This window comes from Acinonyx jubatus, chromosome B3, assembly GCF_027475565.1.
Source record: "Acinonyx jubatus isolate Ajub_Pintada_27869175 chromosome B3, VMU_Ajub_asm_v1.0, whole genome shotgun sequence".
NCBI classification, from domain to species: domain Eukaryota; kingdom Metazoa; phylum Chordata; class Mammalia; order Carnivora; family Felidae; genus Acinonyx; species Acinonyx jubatus.
Window position 1 is genome coordinate 33,345,160 of NC_069386.1, and position 9,093 is coordinate 33,354,252.

The following is a 9,093-nucleotide window of genomic DNA, read 5'->3' on the forward strand; positions in this document are numbered from 1 at the left end:
TTTGAGACATCCCCTGTGATAGCTGAATCTACAACAAACCTCCCAATTATGAAGAAAGCAGAAAGGTGTAAGGAGACAAGTTCTAAAGAGACCAGAGCCTTGTGTTTTTGGTTTTTGTTTTTTGGTTTTTTGGTTTTTTTAATTGTTCTTGTATATTGGGTAGCAGTACAGTGTCTAAGAGCCAGGGACATAACCATGAAAGCAAATCAGACACATGTAATATCTGATTGTTGAGTCTGTGGGCATCTCGGATTCCTATCTGAGTATGTCTCCTCCCAGTTCTGGGTGGCCATTTATCCATTCATCCAACAAATATTTGCTGAGCACCCATAAACACTGTCCCAGGTATTTGGGGTAAATTGGTAGAAACAAAACAAAGCTCCCTAACCCTGTGGAGCTTGAATTTTGGGGGAAAACAATGTCCACAAGATGGAGACTAGTCATCCACAACACCTGGATTCCACAATCAGGTTATATTTATTAATTTGAATGGTGCTTCTTGGCATCTTTGGGTCTTTCTCTGCCTTTCTTACCATGAAAGTCCCTTAAGGGTGCAGGAGGATGAGTGTCCCTCCAATCTGCAAACTGCAGTTGAAAAGAAAGGCCCAGATAGGCCCACAGAGACTACCTCCATGTGCTTCATAACCAAAGACATTTCTAGATTTGAGGGCAAAAAAGCTTTCACAGTATCCTCTTCCCTAGCAACAGCCCTAAATGCAATGAAGGAGAGCTCTTTTCCATCCAAATTTCAGTGGGGCCGATTTACAGCAAAATGTTGAGTAAATCCTTGAGATCAACTAAACTCTATATTGTATTAGGAAAACAAGAGCCACTCAGTGTATTTCAGGTGAGAAGGATTTAAAAAGGAATCAGGGTTAAGTTTAACAATAAACACTGGAAGGACTGGGAAAACAAAGATCAGAGAAGCTCCTGCAGAAGGTAGAGAAAGCCAACACAGATCTCAGCCAAAAGATCCAAAGTTAAGAGCTTGCCTCGAAGCTACTGCAGTTCTAAGGAAGACTGCCTGAAACCTCCGTCTTCCCACACAGCTGGCTGCAACTGCCTCCAGAGAATAATGGCTTCCTCCTTTACCTTCCTAGGCCCCTGTGAGTGCCTGCCTTTCATGAGCGAGCCTTAGGCAAAGGGATCCTGGGAAATGTAGTTCCTGGCATCTCCGCAACCAAGACAAGACCTTAGAAGGGGGGGTGGTATTGATGCCGGTTGCCAGCAGATAATTCAGTTTATGTAGCTCCTCTAATTCTCCATGACTTCCTCCTGGAGATCTCACTCTCTCCCAATATAGAATTGCTGTGCTCACACATCCCAGACACCAGCCTGTGAACTTCAACAGGCCACCTCCGCACTCCTTTATGTTCTCAGGAGCATGACTACAGGGTACATGTCCGGGGCGTATCTGGTCCTATTTCACCCTTGTGTCTTGCTACAGTGCCTTTGCTCGGACTTTCTGTTTACAGGCCTTTTAAACCCTATGGTTAAAACTTTTGATAAGCAATTAGATAGTAAAATGACACTGTAGACATTAAATGGCCTGCATAACTGAGGCATATCTGATGCTTTTAGAAGACCCAGAGTAGTTTGAGTGCTCAAGTGGGAAGGGCTTAAGCTGGGCAATATTTGCCATACTCTTTCCTCTCTGGGCACCGGCCTAGCTATTGTCATTTCCAGAGCAGAGTGTCCTGAACCACCTCCTTCCATCAAGGCAGGATATCTCTGTGAGCTAGAATTCATAACACAGGCCAAAGGGCAGGGAACCCCTAGGATTTCACATATTTCTCACATGACCTTTTCCTTCTTGACTTCAAGTATTTCTTCTGTGGGGACAGGAAATACAACAGCGTTGTTCAGCGATTCCAGGAGTGGAGGGGTGTGGTGGAGCGGCAGTGCCGGAGTTCAGAGGAGTTGAGTCCCACTAGGTTTGTGTTCCCTCCAAGCCTCAGGGTTTTCATTTATCAATGGGGATGATAGGTCCCTGTCCCGGAGCTAATCTGAGGATTAAATAACATGGGCATTCAGCGTTTGGTTCACTGCCTGGTATAAAGTAAAGCAAACTTTACTACCATTTTGTAGGTCTTTGGCTTGGCTGAGCATTTCTCCCTAAGGAATTAAGAAGTGTTAGAGATTCCCCTTCCCCAAAAGTGCCTGTAGCTGCCTGGTTTTGAGTCAGATGGGCTCACCTTTGTTTCTAGAAGGGTGAGGAAGAACAGGAAGAGAAAGGCTGAGAGAGCCTGTGGGCTGGCGGGCCCCCATCTGGAGAGAGGCTGGCCTTTTTGCTCCTGTGGGAGTTTCTGAAGCTAGGCTTGAATTTGTTGCACCTGGACTCTGCCTTGGCATGGAAACCAGATGGAACACGAGTCTGTGCTCATTCCTTCCATGTCCTCAAAGGGAGAGCCTTTTCCACATGTGTTTTCTTTTTTGTTGTTGTTCACTTTTTTATTGAGATTTAACATAATACAGTAAAGTACACAAATCTTAAGTGCATGGCTCAATTAATTTTTATGAATTAGTAGATTTGGGAAACCACCACCTGGGTCAAAATAAAAACCATTTCTAGCATGCCAAAAGGCTCCCCTGGGTCCTTTCCCAGCCACCCACCTCCCTCCCCCTGAGGTAAGTACTATTCCAGCTTCTGTCACCATCCGTTAGTCCTGCCTGTTCTTGAACTTTGTATAAGCAGAACCTGTGCCTGGAAGGGTTCTTCGGTTCCACTTTTATGTCTGTGAAATTCATCCATGTTGTCACATGTGTTGGTAGTTCACTCTTCTTTATTGCTGTTTTCCATTAAATGAATAGATCACGATTTATTAATCCATCCTATTGCCAAAATACAGTTTGGGGCTATTAGGAATAAAGCTGCTATGAATATTCTTATAATCTCTTTTAGTGGACATTTCTGCCTGGTACGCGTGTACCTACAGGTGGAATTGCCGAGTCACAGGGCAAATGTTTGGCTTTGGTAGATTGTTTTCCAAAGTAGCGGTGCTCATGGTAGTTCCACGTCTCTCAGTTTTTGAACATATCACAGAGGAGCTTCTCCATTGGAGTATTCCCTATGGTCTTGCGGAAAAAGAGGAGCTCAACCCGTTCAGAACTGATAAACCTCAAGGATGGGAGGAGCAGGAGCAATTTCCCAAACCTGAACGGGAGAGAGAACAACATCAGTTTTATCGGCAGCTTCTGAGCACGAGTCATGGGGGCGGTGGCATAAGAAAGCGTGCGTGAATATTGTTTATGTGTAAAGATTGGAAAGTGAGGAGTTATTTACATTAATACTATGTATGAATATATCAATCACATATATGATTATTATGATAGCTGTGGTCAATACTATAGATATTTGAGTAAGAATATAAATTCCCCTGTGTAAGCCCGTTAGGATGATAGAGTAGCCGTTAGTGAAAGTGTTCTGAACTTGAAGCATCATTTTTGTGGTGAGATACTCCTCCAGAAGCAAAACAACTGCAGTTTTCAGTAAGAACCATTTGCCAGGGCGAGGGTCCCCAGTGCAAAGAAGGAAGGTGGATGGCGAAGCTCCACAAGACAGACGGGAGGGATCAGCAGGGTTCAGTGCCCAACATCAAGGAGGCGGCTCCAAAGTGGGGCAGCTCCACCCTCAACTCCCACCATGGAGGTCTGTGGGAGGCCTTCCCTCATGGGCCAGGTATCCGTGGGACTTGTTCTGCCCACCCAACCCGAGGGCTTCCTTTCTCTTGCGGGCGCCAAGTGGGTGGCACCCCGCAGTCCTGCCCCTCTCCCTTGCTCCTTCCCTTCTTGTTCATCTGAGTTGGGGAGTTTCAGGAAGAAGTAACTAGAAAGTCAAGTCGAGAAACTGTTTTTCAAACTGCAGGAATTCATCCCCTAGTGGGTCTGAAATTAAATTCAGTGGGTCACCACAAGCCTTAAAAAAAAAAAAAAAAAAAAAGAAACGGAGTAGGGGCGCCTGGGTGGCGCAGTCGGTTAAGCGTCCGACTTCGGCTCAGGTCACGATCTCGCGGTCCGTGAGTTCGAGCCCCGCGTCGGGCTCTGTGCTGATGGCTCAGAGCCTGGAGCCTGTTTCTGATTCTGTGTCTCCCTCTCTCTCTGCCCCTCCCCCGTTCATGCTCTGTCTCTCTCTGTCCCAAAAATAAATAAACGTTGAAAAAAAAAATTAAAAAAAAAAAAAGAAACGGAGTAAATTACTGTCTGCAAAGTAAGTGCAGGTACTTTTCGGTGGGACTTTGTTTCAGTGTCTGTGTGTGGACTGGGTTGTGATGGAAACTGTATTTCTTCCTGCCTATTGCAGTTTCTAAAAACTGAAATACACGGACTTAGAGAACCGAAAACCTCTCTGTCACTTCTGTCTGTAGTTGATATTGAACTGCTAAGAGGTGACGTAGGAAATCTTAATCAGAATTGGAAATCTGACACCAACCCAATATGCCCGGACATCTCTGGGAGCTGATCCCAGTAGAAAGTCCGGGAGGGCTACTGGATGTGTTGAGTGTCTGGGATGACTGTGCTTAGGACACTCTGTCGCACCTTAGGAACAGCTGTTTCTCCCCATGCTCATAGGCAGCAGAAATCTTTCTGGACAACCCCATATATATTCCTTGTATACTTTGACTCCTTTTAAAGGGAGGTTACCTCCTGACATCATTTCTCAGATCAGAGGTGATTTGAAGATGTTCATGTTCACCTAACTTCTTCAGAGACAGCCGCTGGGCACCCCAAAAGAATGCAGATAATAAGGTCTAAAATAGCCAGTAGATGCCTGGAGGTCAAGTGGCCCAAGCTATGCCGAGGCTCCACTGCATCTACTGGTGTTGGATGAACGTGGCCCCTGCCCCCACGCTCCCCCAGCCACGCTCTCAGCCTGGAGCTCCTGCCCCCAAACCCAGCCAGGGCCGGGCCATCATCCGTGCACGTGGCTTAGCCCAGTGCATCCTGACAAGATGTTACCCTGCAGCTCCAACAGACCTGGTCATGTTCCCTAAAAACTATCTCTGCCCGACGTCCCCTTTTATTTCTTGACTCCCTCTTCTGCCCAATAGTACCTCTTCTCTGGCTCCAAGTCTGACCCATTCTGACTCCTAGAGGCTCCTGCCACTGTCCTCTCCCTTCCACTCCCTATGGCCACTTCTGGAGAGCAGGACCCCAGGGACTCCCCCGGATGAGGTCAGCGTGCACCGCCCTCCCCGATCATATTCTCTGTACTCATTCCGGCTCTATGCACAACACCCTTCTGCTCAAACACATACGGTGGCTCCGTCTGCCCGCCAAATCACATATGGCCTTTGGCTGGCATTCAAGTCCTGGACAGGCTGGCCCCAGAGCACTGTTCTAGGCTAATCTCCCACCTCCTCACTTGGCAGCAACCTGGTACACCTTCCGAACTGGGCTCCTGTCCTAGATACCCACATAGATACATACATAGAGATACAGGTATCTGAACTTCAGTATCTGACTAGGGTGCTTCTCGTCTTCAGTGTGCTCACTGGGCGGGGCGGGGGGGTGGTGGTGGGTGGGGCATCCTTGGAAGGCAGCAACTTTGTCTTATGCTCATTTTGGTCCCTACTCCTGGGGCCTGGCACACAGTGGATGTTGGATTCGGGCCGGATGAACTCAGACCTTTGGGCCATCTGATCAGTGCAGCCCAGAGATGATGTCAAAGTGGTGGGGGGAGGGTGAAGAGGAGAAGGGACAGGTGGGCAGGGAGGCACGCGCTCAGGTCACCTCACAGGCTGGCTGGGGTGGTGCGCCTTGCTGTGCTGGCTCAACATCACTTGGGACTGGTCCTGCAAGGCCTCCACGTGCTCAGGATCCTTCAGGCCTCGAGTTTCTGGAGAGAAACAAGCATCGGCAGTGAGCTCCTCTCCCAGCCTGCCCTCTGGTCCCTCTCCACCCCCCACAGTCAACCAGGGCCCTTAGGAGGGATGAGCCGGGCCCCGTGCCTCTCTCCTCCTGCCCCCCCCAGGGAAGAAGCCTCCGCCCACCTGGGGCTATGTGGGGCCGTGGAAGCAGAGCGAGAGGCAGAAGGAAATCACTGGCATTGTCGTTCTTTGACCCCAACCGCCTTTCTTTAAGGCCTGGGCAAAGACTGGGCTACCTGGTTTGAAGAGGACCAGGGCCTTCATGCAGGCGAACTCCGTGGGGTCCACCGCCAGCGCTCGGAAGCGCGAGATGGTTTCTTGCAGCATGCGGCTCTCCGCGCTGGCCAGTGCCAAGCGGCCCTGGGAGCTGCTGGCAGCGGAGGCCTCAGGTGCGGCCAGCAGCGGGCAGCTGTCCAGAGGCAGGGACCACTGTATGGCTCCGAGGAGGAAGAGTTCACTCCATGCCTCTTCCAGCAGGATCACCTGTGCTCAAGAAGCAGCGAGTGTGATGACTGAGAAACGACCTGTCTGGCTCGGCCTGCAACCTCCGCCACCTTCTCTGGGGCCCTAGGAAAGGAAGGGCTGGTCCCGGATGCCCAGACCTTCTCCTGACCTCTGCCCGACACTGGCCAGGGGCCCAGAGTTCTAGGATTTGGTATGATCTGGCCCAGCTGCGTAGGCTCCAAGACACTATAGCCTCCACCCAGAGGCTCAGCTGGAACATTTGGGAAGTTCCGAGAGCCGAGGGAAGTTGGGCCGCCTCGGGGGCACCCCCACAAGCATCCCAAGTTGAGTGCGTTCAGCAGGCTCTGCCTGACTTCTGAGCCGCTCCTTGCAAACCACCGGCCAAGGACTCAGACCCTCAGTGTGCCTCCCTTCCTGGGTTTATCGTGACACCTCCGCTTGCCCTTGAGACGCTCAGAGGGAAGTCCTACAGGTGAAGAGGTTAGGCGGAAACTGGAGCTTTGAGGTCAGAGGCACTCATGCTCCCGGGGAGCCCAGAGTCACCCGCTCACGCTGCTGACGGGAGGGCAGACTGCCCTGTCACACAGAGGGACTGTAGGACCTGAGGGTGTGTCTAGGGGGAGAGAGGACCCAGGGGGCCATAGGCATTGCCTTCAAATCCCTGGTCTCTGCGTCACCTCCTAGCTGCACGTCCCACCATCATCTCTGCCCAGAGATGTGAGCGCCCCCAATGGTCACGTCCCTGAGACGCGTATCCCTGACCAACACGGACCCAGAGACATGTGCCCCCACACCGTCACCACCATCCCCAGGTTTCAGGCCCCCCGCCCCCAACCATCGCCTGCACGACGGTGTATGTGCCCCCAACCCGGCTGACCCAAGTGCATCCCGACACGTGTACCTGATCCCGGAAGGGCAGGTTGGAGAACACGGGCAGGTTCTTGGCCCACTTGACGGCCATAAAGAGAAGGCGAGCCGATGTCTCATGGATGCTGTCCAGGCCACACGGGGATGAGGAGGAGTATGGGGATGAGGGAAACTCGGGATCATTGCTGGTGACATCAATATTCTCATCGGCTGTTGGAGGAGGAGGCTGCTCTGTGGCAGGGGCAGGGGGCGCTCAGGGCCACAGGGGTGAGGCTAAAGCCTGCTGCGGCAGCACCCAGCAGCCAGCACCCAGCCGTCCCCCCACTTACCGTCCTCTGGCTCCAGCTTAGCACACGTTTCGGCCGTTATAAGGCTGGCCATGAAGTGGTGGTGACCTGGAGGTGTGAGGGCCCCGGGCCCCAGGGCTCTGACTGCAGAAACAGGCGTGGGGCCCCGTGGACTGGGCCCTGCCGGGGCCAGAGGGGCCCCCAGGGGCTCCAGCCGGCGCTCCGGATCTGACTCCATGCTGGCCAGCCGGACCTGGGCTGTGCTTCGCGGCTGGCGTTCATTCTGCACAGCTGGGGAGGCAGGAAGGGTCAGGACCCCCCATCAGTCCTGTGCCCCCGTCTCTATTGTCATATAGCTCTCCGGGCCGGCTCCCCGACTCACCATCCTGGTTCATGCCCTCCTGCAAGCACTTCTTCAGCCGGCAGGCCTGGCACTGGTTCCGGTGGGCCTTGTCCACCGGGCACATCCCTGCCCCCACCTGGCACCTGCAGGAGGAGGTGAGCCCCAGGGTGTCAGTGCCCCACCCAGGCCCTGGACTTGGCTTTGGGACACGTTTCCCCCAGTCCCTTCGTCCCTGGACATCCTCCACCCCTCCCCGGGCCCCCCCCCAACCCCCCCCCGCCCCCGCAGGGCTCACCCCGGTGGGGGTCCTGCCCCGCCCCCCTCACCGGTAGATGAGCCTCCGCCTCACGCTCCTCTTGAAGAAGCCACTGCAGCCGTTGCAGGCGTAGATGCCATAGTGCTTCCCGCTGCTGCTGTCACCACACACGCGACACTGGAGCGAGGGGCCCACGCCTGAGGGGCAGGGGCAGGGCTGGGTCACACCCCTCCCTCCCACCTTCTCTGGGAGCCCTCCCCGCCTCCTTCCCTTTCTGGCCCCCACCCACATTTAAACACACTGGCACTCTCTCCTCCTTTACCTACACACCCCCCCACCCCCCCAGCCAGCTTCTGCCCTCCCACCGCCTCCTCCGGGGGCCAGTTGGCTCCAAGAGCACACTCTCTGCCTCCACTGCCCCGGCTCCCATCCCTTCTCTGCAGGTGACTTCAGGCTCTGGCATCCCACAGAAACGTTCCTGACCACATTCCTGGGAGCTCGGCTGCCACACCCCAAGGCTGCTTCTCCCTCTTTTCCCATCAGTTCAGCTGTCCCATCCCAACTCTGTTGACTGCCTCTTACCCCGCTCTTTCTAGGATTCTGGGTTTGCTGGCCTGTCCCCTCACTCTTGCCCACAGACCTTGGGGCTCTTTTTCGTGGTCTCTGCAAATCTCAGGTCCTCCACACTCCACTCCCCCAAGGGCCCAGATGCTGCCTCCAGGAAAGCCATACCTGCCGGCTCCTCTCCCAGGCCCCATGTGCCTGGAGACTCCTTCCGGGAAGCAGCCGCAGTGGCTGGCACAGCTGCAGCCATGTTGGCGCTCATCCGCAGGCAGTGGGCCTGGTGCTAGCGGCCCCGCTTCCTGCCTGAGGGAGGCCTCCTGAGGGGGCGCAGCCGTGCTCCCCCTCTTTCCACCTCTGTCCCTCTCTTGGTGCCCCCGTCTCTCTTCTATTTCGACTTCTCTGTCTCCCTGGCCCTGGTGGTCTCCCTCTGTCTTTGTCTCCCTC

General features: G+C 53.5%; 1 protein-coding gene across 1 annotated transcript; it reads right to left on the bottom strand.

Annotated features, from left to right (window-relative positions):
• Nucleotides 1-2,444: 2,444 nt before the first annotated feature.
• Nucleotides 2,445-8,925, bottom strand: NR2E3 (nuclear receptor subfamily 2 group E member 3). Its single transcript, XM_027067676.2, has 8 exons — nucleotides 8,818-8,925; nucleotides 8,156-8,282; nucleotides 7,869-7,972; nucleotides 7,529-7,777; nucleotides 7,234-7,409; nucleotides 6,104-6,350; nucleotides 5,731-5,836; nucleotides 2,445-3,154 (listed from the first exon to the last, which is right to left on the bottom strand). Exons 1-8 carry the CDS (start codon nucleotides 8,909-8,911, stop codon nucleotides 3,022-3,024), a joined length of 1,236 nt encoding a protein of 411 aa, XP_026923477.1. The 5' UTR covers nucleotides 8,912-8,925; the 3' UTR covers nucleotides 2,445-3,021.
• Nucleotides 8,926-9,093: the final 168 nt, after the last annotated feature.

Coding starts and splice junctions, on each gene's coding strand:
- NR2E3 (XM_027067676.2), bottom strand. CDS start 8,911: ATGAGCGCCAACATGGCTGCAGCTGTGCCAGCCACTGCGGCTGCTTCC. Junction 7,410..7,528: donor TAAGCTGGAGCCAGAGGACG/GTAAGTGGGGGG, acceptor CTCCTCCAACAG/CCGATGAGAATATTGATGTC. Junction 6,351..7,233: donor ACCTGCCCTTCCGGGATCAG/GTACACGTGTCG, acceptor TCTTGAGCACAG/GTGATCCTGCTGGAAGAGGC.